At 34.7% G+C, this 18,493-nt stretch overlaps 1 protein-coding gene across 1 annotated transcript in view; it reads right to left on the bottom strand.

Moving 5' to 3' along the window:
* The window catches only part of MDGA2 (MAM domain containing glycosylphosphatidylinositol anchor 2), an 816,139-nt gene that overhangs the window by 689,550 nt on the left and 108,096 nt on the right, over positions 1–18,493 (bottom strand). Inside the window, exon 2 of the mRNA XM_051978002.1 lies at positions 9,809–9,948. Within this exon, the coding sequence (XP_051833962.1) occupies positions 9,809–9,948 (140 nt within the window). The remainder of the gene's footprint in view (positions 1–9,808; positions 9,949–18,493) is intronic.

The raw sequence follows: 18,493 nt of genomic DNA, 5'->3' as shown, positions 1-18,493 counted from the left end.
TGTTTTGCCTTTAGTGTCCTTAGGATTGAGGTCTGTTATCTGTCTTCATAAAAGCTATTTATGGTCAGCGCTTTTTGCTTTTTGCTCATTTTTAAAGATCTGTTCTTTAGGTCTGCTCTTAGGACAAAGAGGAGGTTCTTCTAAGCTTCCTCTATCTATGACAGTGGCTTCACACTTCCCGGAGGCTGGTGCTACCAACTTCCTACCATGCTGGGTGACTGTTGCCAAAGCTTATCTTTTACCTTCTCTAGTTGAGTTAGAGGCTCACAGGGTAATTTGCTGATCCTTTAGCTTCTGAACAAGGATAGAGTGGGCAAACACTGCTGCATTTTGGCTATGAGCCTACCATTAGATTTCCTCAGCCCTCAGAACTTTCTTCACCCTGGTTTTCCTGAAGACACTGCACTGCACTGTGCTACACCTGTAATGGCCTACAAACCCCCACCACCACTACTGCCTGGTTGAGACAGAATTTTCCTAATGTTCTTCCAAAATATTTTCTGCTGTAAATTTCTGCCATCTATGTGTATTCTGTCACTCCAAAATATATTCAGAGGTTTCATCTAGTGCTGATCTGAGGGAAAGCAAAAAAGAGCTCATAACCCTGTCACTCCACGCCATCTTGGCTCTGCCCCACCTTGCCATGAATAATTATAAAAACATAAAATGCCTAGATTAACAGAGGAAAAATAAAAGTACTTAAATAATTCCATTTCAGAAAATGAAATTGAACAATCAAATATGTACTTCCTAAGAAAAAAAATCCCTAGAGCCAAATGGATTTACAAATGAATTCTATCAAACAGTTAAAGTATAAGTTACTTATAAACTATTTGAAAAAGTAGGCAGAGGACTCCTACAGCAAATTCTTTTTGTGACTCAGATATAGTGCTGATACTTAAACTAAGAACACATCAATATCCCTAATGAATATTGATGCAACATTTTTAAATAAAATATTAGCAAAGAGATTATAATAATTTATCACCAGGATAATACAGTATGATCAGGAGAATTTATACCAGGAATGTTGTACTAGATCAATATTAGGAAAACTATCAGCATAATGAACTACATCAATTTAAAAAAACCAACAAAAATCATATGATCATCCCAATAGATGAAGAAAAAGCCTTCAACAAAATACAGCACTAATTCCTATCAAAAATACTAGCACGCATAGAAATAAATTAAAATGATGAGCAATATCTATCTAAAGCTATCGGCAAACATTATGTTTAATGGGGATAAACTAAAAACCTTCCCAGTAATATCAAGGATGAATCAAGAATACCTATCATCACCACTATTATTCAACATATCACTAGATTTGTTATCTTTAGCAAAAAGAAAAGAAAAAGAAATTGAAGGAATTATAAAAGGTAAAGAAGAAATAAAACTATCATTCTTTGCATAAGATAATAATATGATACTTAGAGAATCTGAGAGAATCAACAGAAAAGCTACCTGAAAAACTACCTGAAATAATAACTTTAGCAAAGTTGCAGGATATAAAATAAACCAACATAAATCATTACCATTACCATAAAATGCTAGTAAAGCCCAGTAGCAAGAGATAGAAATATAAATTTCAGTGAAAATAACTGTAGGCAATGTAAAATATTTGGGAATAATAATTACCAAGACAAATCCAGGAATATAAAAAAAAAAAAATTACAAAACACATTTCACAAAATTAAAATCAGATCTAAAGAAGTAGAAAAATATCAATTGCTCATGGATAGGCTGAATTAATATAGTAAAGCTATATTAAACTTAATTTTTCAGTGTCATATTAATCGAACTAGTCAAAAATTATTTTATAGAACTAGGAAAAAAAAAAAGAAAATTTATCTGAAAGAACAAAAGATCAAGTAATAAAAAAAATGGAAAAGAACATGGCCTAGCTATAATAGATATAAAACTATATTATAAAAAAAGCAATCATGAAAACTATTTGGGGGAATGGAGTCAAGAAGGCAGAGAGGACACATGTGTCTATCTAAGCTGTCCTTTACCCTCAGACTACTTTTCATGAAACAGCCTCAGAATTAGTGATTGACTGTCAAAATCCACGAATATTGGGAGTTCAATACATTACCAACAGAAGATAATGTCAAAATGGTCCAGAAAAGGTTTGGTTTTCCTCATGGGTGGGGATGGCTAGGCCAGGTGCAGCGTCAGGCAAATAGGCAGTGAGAGCACAGAAACAGCTCCTGCTGAGCAAATCTGAAAGGGGTGCGGGATGGTCTCAACTGGCAGAAAATTTGACGGGAGAACATTACCACAGAGTCAGCTGCTCTGCTCTGGCAGCAAGCCAATAGATCAGTAGAGAACTTATAAACACATGGGGTAAAGACTATAACCCAAAAATACTGGCGTCTCTCTGGATCTGGCTACCCTCAACCAGCACCCAGAGGAACTCAGCATGATCTCAGCAATCACATTGCAGATGTCGACCACAATGCAGACGCTGATCCCAGCACAGTTATTGCTATCCCACTTGGTAACACCACACTGCCCCAAAAGCAGACTGCAGGGGTTTTTTGTTTTGTTTTGTTTTTTTCAAAATGAGTAAAAAGGCAAAGCAGGTTCTAACTATAAATAGCTTCTATACTGAAAGAGAGCAGACTTCAAACCATGATGAGACAAAAACAGATTGTCTCCAGATGAAGCCCTAAATGGTGATATAATCTGATCCCCATCACACAAGGCTCTCATAGAAGAAATTAAAAAGGCTCTTTAAAAAGAGCTACAAGAAAAATGGGGGAAGGAAAGGGAAGTTTTGCAAGAGGATCTGGAATAAGTCATGTTATTCATTAAAAAGATAGAGTGGATAAACAAATAAACTCCCTGAAAAACAGAATTAGTGAATTGGAAAAAGAAAACAGTTTATTATAAAATTGGCAAAATGGAAAAAAATTCCGTAGAACAAAACAACTCATTTAAAAACTCATTTGGACAATTTTAAAAAGTAAATGAAGAAAATAATTCATTAAAAATCAGAACTGAACAAATGAAAATGAATGACTCCAGGAGACATCAAAAATCAGTCAAGCAAAAACGAAAAAAAGAAAAAATAGAAGAAAATATTAAATACGTACTGGGGAAAACAACAAATCTGAAAAATAGATCTAGGAGAGATAACCTAAGGATTATTGGCCTGAAAATCATGATGTAAAAAAGAACCTAGAAACTATTTTTCAAGAAATAATCAAAGAGAACTGCCCAGATGTTATAATATATATACTGTTATAATATAAAAAAGAATCTAGAGGTGAAAAGGAAATTGTACCAGAAAAAGGGAAAAGTAGAGGTACTACATCTCATGAACAGCCAAGGAAACCTATTATATCTGAGGGAAAGAAGGGAGGGAGATGAACATAGGGTGAATCTTACTCTCATCAGAATTGGCTCAAAGAGAAAAGATGAGACATATTCGATTTACAGAGAAACTTCACCCACCTCATTGAAAAGTGGGAGGGGAAAAGCAAATAGGGAAGGAGTAGGCTAAATAGAAGGGAATACATTAATTGTAAGGAAAGGTTTAAAAAAGGGGGAAGGACTCAAGGGGGAAGGAGGAGGAAGAGAGGGATCCTAAAGAGAGAGGGCTGCATGAGGCAAATGGTGCTCACAAGTTTAATACTGAGGGTAGGGGAGAAAAGGGGAAGGGAAAGAGAAAAGCAAAATCTGCGGTTAAAAAGATGGCAGGAAATACAGAATTAGTCATTTTAACCATAAATAGGAATGAGGTAAACTCCCCCATTAAGCAGAGGCAAATAGCAGACTGGATTAAAAGTCAGAATCCTACAATATGTTGTTGACAGAAAACACACTTGAAACAGGGTAATATATACTAGTAAAGGTAAAAGGCTGGAGCAGAAGCTACTATGCTTCAGGTGAAGTCAAAAAAGCAGGTGTAGCCATCCTGATCTCAGATCAAGCAAAAGCAAAAGTTGATCAAAATAAATAAGAAAGAAGTTAAAGAGGTAAATAGAACACTACAAAAGTTAGGTATCACAGATTTTTGGAGAAAACTAAATGGAGACAAAAAGGAGTAGACTTTCTTCTGGGAAGTTCATGGAACCTACACAAAAATTGATCGTATATTAGGATACAAAGATTTCAAATTCAAATGCAGAAAGACAGAAATTGTAAATGCATCCTTTGCAGATCATGATGCAATAAAAATTACATTCAATAAAAAGCCACGGGAAAATAGACTAAAAAGTAATTGGAAACTGAATGATCTCATTGTAAAGAATGAATGGGTGAAAAAGCAAATCATAGAGACAATAATTTTACCCAAGAGAATGACAATAATAAGACGATATACCAAAATGTGTGGGATACAGCCAAAGCAGTAATAAGGGGAAATTTTATATCTTTGGAGGCCTACTTGAATAAAATAGAGAAAGAGAAAATAAATGAATTAGGCTTACAACTAAAAAAGCTAGAAAAAGATCAAATTAAAAATCCCCAATCAAACACTAAACTTGAAATTCTAAAAATAAAAGGAGAGATTAATAAAATTGAAAGTAAAAAAAAAAACACTATTGAATTAATAAACAAAATTAAAAGGTGATTCTATGAAAAAAAAAAAAAAACAACAACAACAAAATAGATAAACCCTTGGTAAATTTGATTAGAAAAAAGGAAAGAGGAAAATCAAATTGTTAGTCTTAAAAATGAAAAGGGAGAACTTTCCACTAATGAAGAAAAAATAAGAGCAATAATTAGGACTAACTTTGCCCAACTTTATTCCAATAAATTTCATAATCTAAGTGAAATGGAGAAATACCTACAAAAATATAGATTGCCCAGGAACTCTTGAGAACTGTATTTCTGTTGTGTATATACATAAAAACCAGATGTATAATCTGTTTTTACTGATATAATGTTAAAAAAAGGAAATAGAAATGGAAAGAGAATAGTGTCAGAAAAAGGGAAAGGGGGAGATAAAAACAAGGAAACTACATCCCACGATGAGTCAAAGGAAAGCTATCATATCTGAGGGAACTTAGAGAGAGGGCGGAACATTGTGTGAATCTTACTCTCATCAGAGTTGGCTCAAAGAGGAAATAATTGATATATTTGTTTTACGGAGAATCTTCTCTCACATCATTAAAAAGCGGGAGAGGAAAAGGGAAAAGGAAAAAGAGTAGTAAGGGAAGGGTACAAGAAAGGGGAAGGGATTCAAAGAGAGGAGGGAGGTATCCTAAAGAGGTAGAGCTGTGCGATGCAAGTGGGACCTATAACTTTAATACTAGGGAAGGGAGAGAAAGGGGTAAGAAAAAGAAAAGCATAATCTGGGGATATTAGGATGGCAGGAAATACAAAATTAGTCATTTTAACCATAAATGTGAATGGGATGAACTCTCGCATAAAGAAGAAGCAGATAGCTGACTGGATCAAAAGCCAGAACTCTACAATGTGCTGTTTACAGAAAACACATTTAAAACAGGGAGACACATACAGAGTAAAGGTAAAAGGCTGGAGCAGAATCTATCATGCTTCAGGTGAAATCAAGAAAGCAGGGGTAGTCATCCTTATCTCAGATCAAGCAAAAGCAAAAATTGATCTATTAATTGTCTATATTAAACATAATTGTCTATAGTACTCAAGTGGCATAGCATCTAACTTCCTAAAAGAGAAGTTAAGAGAGTTGCAAGAAGAAATAGATAGCAAAAGTATACTAGTGGGAGATCTCAATATTGCACTCTCAGAATTAGATAAATCAAACCACAAAACAAGTAAGAAAGAAATTAAAGAGGTAAATAGAATGTTAGAAAAATTAGGTATGATAGATCTTTGGAGAAAACTGAATGGTGACAGAAAGAAATATACTTTCTTCTCAGCAGTTCATGGAACCTACACAAAAATTGACCATATATTAGAACATAAAGACCTCAAAATTAAATGCAGGAAGGCAGAAATAGTAAATGCTTTCTTTTCATATCACGATGCAATAATCACATTCAACAAAAAGTTAGGGGTAAACAGACCAAAAGATAATTGGAATCTAAATAATCTCATTTTAAAGAATGATTGGGTTAAACAGCAAATTATAGACACAATTAATAATTTCACTCAAGATAATGACAACAATGAAACATCATACCAAAATTTGTGGGATGCAGACAAAGCAGTAATAACAGGAAATTTTATATCCTTAGAGGCTTACTTGAATAAAATAGAGAAAGAAAAGATCAATGAATTGGGCCTGCAACTTAAAAAGCTAGAAAAAGACCAAATTAAAAACACCCAATCAATTACTCAACTTGAAATTCTAAAATTGAAAGGAGAAATTAATAATATAGAAAGTAAAAAAAACTATTGAAGTAATAAATAAAACAAAGAGTTGGTTTTATGAAAAAAACAATAAAATTAATAAACCTTTGGTAAATCTGATTAGAAAAAGGAGAGAGGGAAATCAAATTAGTAGTCTTAAAAATGAAAAGGGAGAACTTTCCACCAATGAAGAGGAAATTAAAAAAATAATAAGGGTTTACTTTGCCCAACTTTATGCCAATAAATTTGATAGCCTGAGTGAAATGAATGACTACCTCCAAAAATATAGGCTTCCCAGATTAACAGAGGAAGAAGTAAATTGCTTAAATAGTCCCATTTCAGAAAAAGAAATAGAACAAGCTAATAATCAACTCCCTAAAAAAAAAAAATCCCCAGGACCAGATGGATATACATGTGAATTCTACCAAACATTTAAAAAACAATTAGCCCCAATGCTATATAAACTATTTGAAAAATTAGGGAATGAAGGAGTCCTACCAAATTCCTTTTATGACAGAGACATGGTACTGATACCTAAACCAGGTAGGTTGAAAACAGAGAAAGAAAATTATAGACCCAACTTTGTAATGAATATTGAAGCAAAAATCTTAAATAAAATATTAGCAAAAAGATTACAGAAAATCATCCCCAGAATAATACACTATGACCAAGTAGGATTTATACCAGGAATGCAGGCCTGGTTCAATATTAGGAAAACTATCAGTATAATTGGCCATATTAATAATCAAATTAACAAAAACTATATGATCATCTCAATAGATGCACAAAAAGTATTTGATAAAATCCAACACCCAATCCTACTAAAAACACTTAAGAGTATAGGAATAAATAGACTTTTCCTTAAAATAATCAGGAGTATCTATTTAAAACCATCAGTAAGCATCATATGTAATGAGGACAAACTGCAACCATTCCCAATAAGATCAGGAGTGAAACAAGGTTGCCCACTATAACCATTACTATTCAATATTGTATTAGAAATGCTAGCTTCGGCAATAAGAGTTGAGAAAGAGATTAAAGGAATTAGAGTAGGCAATGAGGAAATCAAATTATCACTCTTTGCTGATGATGTGATGGTATACTTAGAGAACCCCAGAGATGCTACTAAAAAATTATTAGAAATAATCCACAACTTTATCAAAGTCACAGGATACAAAATACACCCACATAAGTCATCAGCATTCTTATATATCACTAACAAAATCCAACACCTGGAGTTACAAAGAGAAATTCCATTTAAAGTAACTACTGATAGTATAAAATATTTAGGAATCTATCTGCCAAGGGAAAATCAGAAACTTTATGAGCAAAACTACAAAACACTTTCCAAACAAATTACATCTGATCTAATCAACTGGAAAAATATTAAATGTTCTTGGATTGGGCGAGCAAATATAATAAAGATGACTACCTAAATTAATCTATTTATTTAGTGCTATACCAATCAAACTCCCAAAAAAACTATTTTGATGACCTAGAAAAAATAACAACAAAGTAGATATGGAAAAACAAAAGGTCAAGAATTTCAAGGGAATTGATGAAAAAAAAATCAAATGAAGGAGGCCTAGCTGTACCAGATCTAAAATTATATTATAAAGCAGCAGTTACTAAAACCATCTGGTATTGGCTAAGAAATAGACTAATTGATCAATGGAATAGGTTAGATTCAAAGGACAAGACAGCCAATTAGATTAATAATCTAGTATTTGACAAACCCAAAGATCCCAGTTTTTGGGATAAGAACTCACTATTTGACAAAAATTGCTGGGAAAATTGGAAATTAATATGGTAGAAACTAGGCATTGACCCACACTTAACACCATACACCAAGATAAGGTCAAAATGGGTTCATGACCTAGGCATAAAGAATGAGATTATAAATAAATTGGAAGAGCATAGGATAGTTAACCTTTGAAACCTATGGAAGAGGAAGGAATTTATGACCAAAGAACTAGAGATCATTACTCATTATAAAATAGGAAATATTGATTATATCAAATTGAAAAGGTTTTGTACAAACAAAACTAATGCAGACAAGATTAGAAGGGAAGCAATAAACTGGGAAAACATTTTTACAGTTAAAGGTTCTGATAAAGGCCTCCTTTCCAAAATATATAAAGAACTGACTCTAATTTATAAGAAATCAAGCCATTCTCCAATTGATAAAAGGTCAAAGGATATGAACAGACAATTCTCAGATGAAGAAGTTGAAACTATTTCTAGCCATATGAAAAGATGCTCCAAGTCATTATTCATCAGAGAAATGCACATTAATATAACTCTGAGATACCACTACTCACCTAGCAGATTGGCTAGAATGACAGGGAAAGATAATGCGGAATGTTGGAGGAGATGTGGGAAAACAGGGATACTAATATACTATTGGTGGAATTGTGAATACATTCAGCCATTCTGGAGAGCAATTTGGAACCATGTTCAAAAAGTTATCAGACTGTGCATACCCTTTGATCCGGCAGTGCTACCACTGGGCTTATATCCCAAAGAGATACTAAAGAAGGGAAAGGGACCTGTTTGTGCCAATATGTTTGTGGCAGCCCTGTTTGTAGTGGTTAGAAGCTGGAAAATGAATGGATGCCCATCAATTGGAGAATGGGTTGGGTAAATTGTGGTATAGGAATGTTATGGAATATTATTGTTCTGTAAGAAATGATCAACAGGATGAATACAGAGAGGCTTGGAGAGACTTACATGAACTGATGTAAGTGAAATGAGTAGAACTAGGAGATCATTATATACTTCAACAACGATACTGTATGAGGATGTATCCTGATGGAAGTGGATTTCTTCGATAAAGAGATCTAACTCAATTTCAATTGATCAATGATGGACAGAAGCAGCTACATGCAAAGAAAAAACACTCGGAAATGAATGTAAACTGTTTGTATTTTTGTTTTTCTTCCCAGGTTATTTTTACCTTCTGAATCCAATTCTTCCTGTGCAACAAGAGAAGTGTTCGGTTCTGCAAACATATAATGTATCTAGGATATACTGTGACATATTTAACATGTTTAGGACTGCTTGCCATCTGGGGAAGGGGGTGGAGGGAGGGAGGAGAAAAGTCAGACCCTAAGTGAATGCAAGAGATGATGTTGTAAAAAATTACCCAGGCATTCTGGGTATATTCTGTCAATAAAAAGTTATAATTATGAAAAAAAAAAGAAAGAAATTATGGTAGAAGAATCATAGTAGAAAGAATATACACCAAATTTTATGCCTTAAAATCCATCCTAAGCAATATTTTTGTGATTATGAATTCCTATAAGTTTCTTAAATCAAATGTAAGTTCCTTGAGATAAGGTACTATTCTATTCCACTGTTTCATTTTTATCTCTATCTCCAGTACTATCAGGTATACAAACACACACACACATACACACACATGTAGATAAAACTTGACTGAATCTATTAAAATGAGTGTCCAAAAATTTTAAGGAAATTTCTTGATGAACTTCCTCTATCACTATTCAGGACTCACCTGTGGCCGTGGATGGCCTGTCACCAGGCAAGTCAGTTCCAAAGTTTCTCCCTCTCGAATAGTGTAGACTCTCTCTGAATAGCGTTCCTCCTCAATATTACATGCCAAACCTGAGTGCACAATCCGCACAGTGGGAGGAGCTGTTAAGCCAACAGGAAGAAAGACAAAAGAAAAGCAAAGGTAAGTCAAGTACTTTCAAAAAGCACTGAATGCATCATAGGTAAGAACAAATCTCATCAGATTTTAAAAATTAACTAAGGCTTCTATTAGTCAGATAATAATATATTTCTCTATTTATTTCATGTATTCAAATTTGTACTGTAGAGGGCTGAAACTCTAAATCAGACAAGAGAACATTTAAGGCTACCTATTCTATGTGAGATAATGGCTCTATTAGCATATATTTGGATGATGGCTCTCCTCACCATTGGTGCTTGCTGAATATTTGGTGGTGAAATAATCGTAGGCAAGGATTGGAAGGCAGAGAGAGGGAAGTCAGTCACTTGGTGGCAGGATAAGGAGGAGAGTTTGGAGACTTCAGACCCCAGAATCCAAGATATATCTTGGATATATCTGCCACCAGCTTGCCTGCCTCCTTCACTTCTTCCCCTAAAGACCAAGGACTTTGATTTATCCTGACTCTGGCTGACCCTAAGGCCCTCCAGGGGCACTAGCCTGTACTTTACATTGTACATATATACATAACTACAGAATGTATATGCATATACATATGTATATACACACATATACACATAAAGTTGATGGTGATGGAAAACCAAAGTGATTCCAATCCTGTGATATCCAGTCGTAGGGTCCTAAGTTTATATCTGGTCACAGATACCTACTAACTGTCTTCTTTTGAGCAAATCATTTCACTCTTTGCCTCAGTTTCCTCATCTGTAAAATGAGCCGGAGAAGGAAAGCCAAAACATTCTAATATCTTTTCCAAGAAAGTTTCAAATGGAGTAACAAAAAGTTGTAACTAACAACAAATACATCTTTATAAAATGATTCACTTTCAGTTTAGCTCTGTTTATTAGTTTACCTAATTACATGCACTCAGAAGTAGGTTTATACCAAAAATTTTTATATCTGTACATTTTGTCAGTTCAAACAATACTGTTTATTTCTGAAATATTTAAAACCATTAATTTAAGAAAAATTCATCAAATCCATAGACTGGATATATGAATTTTAAGTTTTAAAAAAAATAGTACCTATACTACCTTCTGGGAAAATAAAAAGTAACCAGGACTTATTTTTCTTAATGAATAATAATGAGATTCATTAATGTATTGGTTGACAATATCCTCTGGGAGAAAGCACATAGAATTTGTAGTCTAATATCTTGGGCTTGAAAATTGGCTAATGCTATTCACTGTGTGATTGTCAATACTTCGCTGGGCTTCAATTGTCTTCAATGGAAAATGAGGTGGTTGAACTAATATTTTTTTAAATCAACTTCCATTTCTACATCAATAATATTTGTCCTTTTAAGATGTGTTCTTCCTGTTTGCTAAAAAACTCATTTTGACAAATATTTGTTTTGAGGAAGTGATTACACCCATTTTATAAACGAGATAACAGTTAGCAAGTGTCTAAGATAGCATTTTTAATCTAGGGCTCCCCAACTCCATGTCTAGCACTTTTCTGATCAAATTCAAAACATAGGATGTAAAGTATATACAAGTTATTATTTCTTTTTAAAACAATCTTTTCTTTTTAATTTTCATTTCCTTCCCATTACTCCCTCACCCACTAAGGTAGCCAACAATATAATGTAAAATATGTATGCATATATTGTATTTAACATATACTTTAACATGCTTAACATGTATGGGACTGCCTGCCGTCTAGGGGAGGAAGTGGAGGGAAGGAAGGGAAAAGTTACAACAGAAGTTTTTGCAAGGGTCAGTGTTGAAAAATTACCTCATGCATATGTTTTGTCAATAAAAAGCTATAATCTTTTTTTAAGTGTCTCGCCCAGGAATACACAATGAGTAAGTGTCTGAGGCTAGATTTAAACTCTAAAAAATGAAACTTCTTGACTTCAGACCTGGCATTCTATCCACTGTGCCATCTAGCCACTCTAGAGATCTCACTACTAGGCCTTATAATACAAAGAACTCAAAGAAAAAGGAAAGGAACCTATATGTACAAAAATATTTATGACAACTCTTTTTGTGGATGAAAAATACTGGAAACTGAGAGGATGCACATTAACTGGACATTGCCTGAAAAAATTATGGTATGTGGATATAATGAAATATTATTTGCTGTGAGAAAGGATAAAAGAGAAGGTTTCAGATTTAAGGAAACCTTATATAAACTGATACTAAATAAAGTGAGTTACAACATTTGTACAATAATAATCACACTGTAAAAAAAAAAAAACAACGAAGTTTTGAAAGACTTAGAAATACTGATAAACACAGTGATAAACCATGATCCCAGAAGCTGAATATACCTCCTCATAAAGAGATGATTGACAAAATATGATGACTAAGACATAAATTTTTGGTCATGGAAGCTAATATAAGAATTTGTTTGTTTTGACTATACATATTTTTAACAAGGTGTGCTCCACAAACTTTTCCCCCATAGAGAAAAGTAGAGAAAAGTATGAGAAAGGTAAATTGTTATTCATTGAAAAAATTAATTTAAAAATGCAATTTGTAGTTAAATATTTGAAGCAGAAAAGATGGTTAAACTCTACCAAGGTTTAAAGCTGCTCCAATTCAACATGCCACAGCTTATATCAAAAGTTATAATACCTATGCCAGAATGCAGTCTTCAAACTATTGAAATGTAAGAACTAGCTGTCAAAAAAAAAAGGGTTATGATTTTTAGAATCCTTCAGTAATCATTAGTTGGGTATGCTGTGATGAGGATTTGTACAGGGGAGAGAAGAGGTCTGGCTTGTTCATTGAAATGATGACAACATCACAATGATGAGATGTTATGAATCTGTTGGTGGATTTTTTTTGAGAGCTGAACTAATTCTCAGTGCCTTTTATGGAAGAAAATTTTAAAAATAATAATACTCTCTCTCCATAGGTAGCACATCGATTATTTTGAGCCTTTCATAAAATTCTAGTAGTCTAACAAGATTGATTTTTTAAAAATTAATCTACTTAAAAAACTGAATAGGAAAGCAAGCAAAATAAATATTGTGATGTCATTATCTTCTTAATCAATCAATCAATAAGCATTTATTAAGCATCTACTATAAACCAGATATTGTGCCAAGTGTTAGGGATACCAAAAAAAAAAAAAAAAGATAAAACGATTGTCCCTGCCTCTAAGGAACCTACAGTCTAACTGGGGAGACAACATGCAAACAAATATAAAAAAGCTCTGTGTGTGTGTGTGTGTGTGTGTGTGTGTGTGTGTGTGTATGTGTGTGTGTGTGTGTGTAATTAATCATAAATAATCAACAGAAAGAAAACATTAAAATTAAGAGGAACTGGGGAAGCTTTCACAAGTAAGAATTACTCATAGGAAAAATAAATCAAACACCAAAGCATTTTCAGGAAGCCTGTAATTTCATAAATGTGTTTTCATAAGGAATTGATTGTTTTAATTTATTTTACAGAGAGTCTACTATTTTTTGCCTCTTTGCTTTATCATTACTGACTTATGTAGTATAAATACAAAAAAGGTTTCCAAATCTTTCTTTAACAAAGTGATGTATATAGATTTTTCCTTTTCACAAAAATTCTGGTAACTTGCATATTTCACAATTTTTTGACTGTGCTCAACTTTATACTTCTGATTTTTTTAATGATCGTTCAACATTTCTTTTTGCAAAACTTTGTATTCCAAATTTTTCTCTTTACCTTCTTTCCTAGACAGCAAGTAATCCAATATAGATTAAAGATGTGCAATTCTATACATATTTCCACATTTATCATGCTTCACAAGAAAAATCAGATTAAAAAATAGAAAAAAAAAAAAAACAACCAAACAACAACAAAAAATTGATCCACCTTCAGTCCCCTCAGTCCTCTTTTTGTGTGCAGATGGCTCTCTCCATCACAAGTCTATTAGGATTCATTGTTGAAAAGAGCCACCTCCATCAGAGTTGATCATCACATAATCTTGCTGTGGCTGGGTACAATGTTGTCTTGGTTCTACCACTTCACTTACCATCAGCTCATGTAAGTCTCTCCAGGACTTTCTGAAATCAGCCTGCCAATTGTTTTTTATAGAACAATAATATTCCATAACATTATATACCATAATTTATTCAGCCATTTCCCAATTGATAGGCATCTACTCAGTTTCCAATTCTTTTCCACTATAAAAATGGCTGCTACATTTTTAAACACTTGGGTCCTTTTCCCTTTTTTATGATTTCTTTGGGATACAGACCCAATAGAGAGACTGCTGGATCAAAGGATATGCACGATTCGATCGTCCTTTGAGCACAGTTCCAAATTGCTCTCCAGAATGGTTGGATAAGTTCACCACTCTACCAACAATGTATTATTTTCTCAGTTTTCATGTCCCCTCCAACATTTATCATTATCTTTTCCTGTCATCTTAGCCAATCTGAGAGATATGTAGTGATACCTTAGAGTTGTCTTAATTTGCATTTCTCTAATCAATGTTGATTTAGAATATTTTATAAGTAGAAATGGCTTCAATTTTTTAATTTCTTCATGTGAAAATGGTCTGTTCATATCCTTTGACCATTTATCAGTTGGAGAAGAGCTTATATTCTTATAAATTTATTTCTGATTTTTATGCAGCTGTACTCCATTATAAAATCTTACAATGTTTAAGGGTGAGTAGAAAGGGTAAAAGTATGAATAACAGATTAGTTCAGATATAAACTGAGGGAAAAGGGAACAAGAATTTATTACACACCTATTGATGTACATTATGTTAATATTTATCAATATTATTTCATTTGAATTTCAGAATATTGTTAGGTAGGTGCTACTATCATCCTTATTTTACAGCTAAGGAAAACAGAACATAGGTAAACTAGTAGGTATCTGAGATCATATTGAACTCAGGTCTTCCTAACTTCAGGCCCAGGTAGCTCTCCATGACATTATCTAGCTCGTTTAGGAGCTCACAATGGAATAGAAAATAACCAACTAGTTTCATTTTACAGATGTGGGAATGTACAACTTAGTAAATGACAGATATGGTATAACATCTGAGGGAGTGTCTGAGTGATAACAGGAGGAGGAGAAGGAAGAAATCATGGCTATGAGTATCAGAAAATGGAAGAGAAATATGAAGTAGTTTAATGCCATAATATTAATAATGAATTATCAACAATTGCACATTTGCTCCAAATTATGACTTTGGAACTTTGGTTAAAATTATGTACAAGCAATAAAAGTAGCTGTGAATTGACTATCAATTCTTTATAATGAAATGAATGAAAAACTATTTCAGTTTCACTTGTGACTTTTTTCCCCTCATTTGAATTCATGATACTTGCACATGAGCAGTAACATGGAAGTCCTCCTTAAAGGTCTCTATAACATGGAAAGGCAATGTATGTTTAGTAAATTTAGCATTAGATAACAATTTTTTGCTGAAGTGGTTTCTATAAATCATTGAAAGAACAAGAGGAAATTTTCCGTTTCAAAATCATGCTAAGAGCAAATTATTAAAATTGGGGAGACCCAAGTTTTCCCTCCCCCTTACTCCTATTCCTCCTCACTCTGCCCCCTCCCCCCCCTAATTTCTTTGTCCAATCTCTCAAGGACAGGGCTGATTAAAGATAGAATCAACATCCTCCTTGTAGAGGGCTGAAACTCTGAAAAAGGTATGCTTGAATCAGACAACCAAGCACATAAGGCTAATTATCTATTCGACGTGAGACAATGACTCTATTAGCATATGTTTGGATAAATGGCTCTTCTCACTGTTTGGTGCTTACTGAATGTTTGGTGTTAAGATAATCATAGACAAGGATTTGACAAGGACCCTGAGACAGGGGCCAGAGAGTCATTTTGCAGCAGGATGAGGAAGAAGGAGGCTGATGGCTCTGGACTCGAGAATCCAGGATTCTACTTGGCTACCTCTTTCACTTCTCCCTCTAGAGACCAAGGACTTTGATTTATCCTGACTCTGGCTGACCCTGAAGCACTCCAGAGAGCTAGCCAGTACTACACAATTGGCACCTAACATGAACCAAGGATCCTAATTTCACTGAAGTCCCGGTGACCAGGAAATAGGGTGAGTATTTTAACAAACAAACAGGGAACTTATTCTGTTAAGAGCTAAACTAGTAACTTTCGTTTTTTAGCTGAAATGGGGCAGATATTAGCCTCAACCCCACCCTGAGGGAGCTCTACAGGAAGCATACTTAGAGTAATAAAGAGGTAAGATTTACTTTTAACTTTGGAGCAGATTGATGGACTCGTGGATACATTAGAATGCACGTCCCCTTGGTTCTTCAAGGAAGAAGATATAGTGGCGGATAATTGGAAACTAGTAGGATATCAAGTATTGGAAACTAGTAGGTCAACTATGTGAATATTATAATGATAAAGGTTTTGATTCAATTTCGGAGGAAACATTCTATATGTACAACTTAATACAATTGGCCTTAAAGAATCCTGCAAGTTCTAGAAAAAAGAAAAGTTTTAAGAATAGCCAGATGAGGAAGTGTGAGGAGAAAGAGGAAGAGAAGGAAGAGGATAATGGAAATATCACTAGAGGGCATGGGGAATTAAGTGAACTTGAAGGGCCTAGTGATTCTAACTTTCACAATCCAGCTTCAACTTCACCAACACCCCAGCAGTTTCTTGACCCTCCCCCATCAACTTCACCTTCATGGGTGGAGGGAGGAGGAGGAATGGGAGGGCCGTGATATAACTGACACCTCCCCCCCAGCAATAACCTCCTCCTATGACACGATTGCAAAAGGCACTGTGTAAAGCCAAAGAGGAAAGGCAGGTGTTTTGATTTGAGAATAAAAATGTATCCTGTGATTAAACAGCTTAATTCTTCAGGTTAAGAAAGGAGAAGATAACACTCTTTTTAATCTAGAAATCATCACTTGAAAAAAAGCTTGCACTCTTTATTCAATTACATCATCTTATGTAGTTATTACAGAATTTGGCTTATAAAATTTTAACCCCTCGTGACTGGAAATCTATATCAAGGACATGCTTAGAACCTGGACAAAACTTGTTGTAGCTCTCTGAATATAGTGAACTCTGTAGGATACAAGCCCAATGAAATAGGCAAACTGGAGTTAATTCTCCAATCACCTGTGACCAACTAACAGGTGTGGGTTCTTATGCAGACATTTCAGCACAGATTAATTACTCCATAGCAACATATGAACAAATTGCTTCTGCTGCTATCAAAGCATGGGGTTTTATCCCAAGTAAAGATAAACAGGACAGAGAAGAGGCCTTCACGAAAATAGTACAAGGGTCAAATAAATGCTTTGCTGATTTTGTGGGACGTCTGCAGACAGCTGTCATATGAACTACTGGTGAAAATGAAGCAACAGAAATTATGATAAGGCAACTTGCTAAAGAAAATGCTAATGAGGTTTGTAAAAGAATTATATTAGGACTACACAAGGATGCTCCTTCAGAGGAGATAGTAAGATGCTGTGCCACAATGGGCACAAATACTTTTTATACCCAGGCTATAATGCATACTTCCCAAGATGCAAACATAGGAAGACAGGTCCCTTTTGGCAAGGGACTTCCAGAAAGACTCGTCAATGCTTTCAATGTGGTAAAGTAGGGCATTTGAAAGCTCGGCATGGAGACAGAGTGAGAAAACAGGGTGGGAGAACAAGACCCAAAACCCCATGTCCAAAATGCAATAGAGGTTTCCTTTGGGCATCAGAATGTAGACTGATTCAGAGAAATGGAATGAAAGGTCCAGCCCCAGGGCCCAAAACAAAAAATACATGGGGCATGATGGCAACTGATGCTACACCCAGAGAGTCTTTAGAAGTTCAGTACTCAGACGTGACCAATCAGCCAAGAAGCAATCTGATGGGAGAAAGGGATTACAATTGGGGAGAATAGAGTTGTATGCAGCTGGGACAACTGAGATACCCCCTGGAGAGGTGAAATCTGTCCCTGTCCATTCTATAGAATCCTTACCTCCAAACACAGTAGGCTTGACCATTTCACCTCCTGAGAGTACTTACAAAACAGTGCCCATCCATACACTGATGTGGGAAACTGGGGAATGTGTAGATAATATCCCAGTCAGTAATACAGGTAGACAATGTGTGACTTATCAACCAGGAGAAGTAGTAGCATCAGGTTTACTCATACAGACTCCTAATAGGCAATCTGCAGCAATTACAGCTGATCGTCCTATGCTCACTATCTATATAAATGGCATACCATTTGAAGGATGGGTAGACACACAAGTGCATATTGTACAGTCATTAGAGCTGTCAACTAGCCCAGTCACTGGCCAAAGATTAAGGCAGACACCTATATGGCTGATGTAGGAGGATCAATAGCAGCTGAAATTAGTGCTATCCCTTTGAGACGGACATTTGAAGGTGAAATAGAAGTTTTTACTCCTTTTATAGTTGAAAAAATTCCCATCAACCTGTGGGGAAGAAATATCTTACAACAGGATTACAAATGAGTACTTCGGTTTTTTAGTCAGGGCTGCTGTTGAAGATCTGCTAACACTCTCACCTGTTCCTATTCATTGGAAAACTAATAC

The sequence above is a fragment of the Antechinus flavipes genome, chromosome 2 (genome assembly GCF_016432865.1).
Source record: "Antechinus flavipes isolate AdamAnt ecotype Samford, QLD, Australia chromosome 2, AdamAnt_v2, whole genome shotgun sequence".
Lineage (NCBI taxonomy): Eukaryota > Metazoa > Chordata > Mammalia > Dasyuromorphia > Dasyuridae > Antechinus > Antechinus flavipes.
The sequence above is the reverse complement of the archived record's forward strand: the minus strand, read 5'-3'. Positions and strand labels throughout refer to the sequence as shown.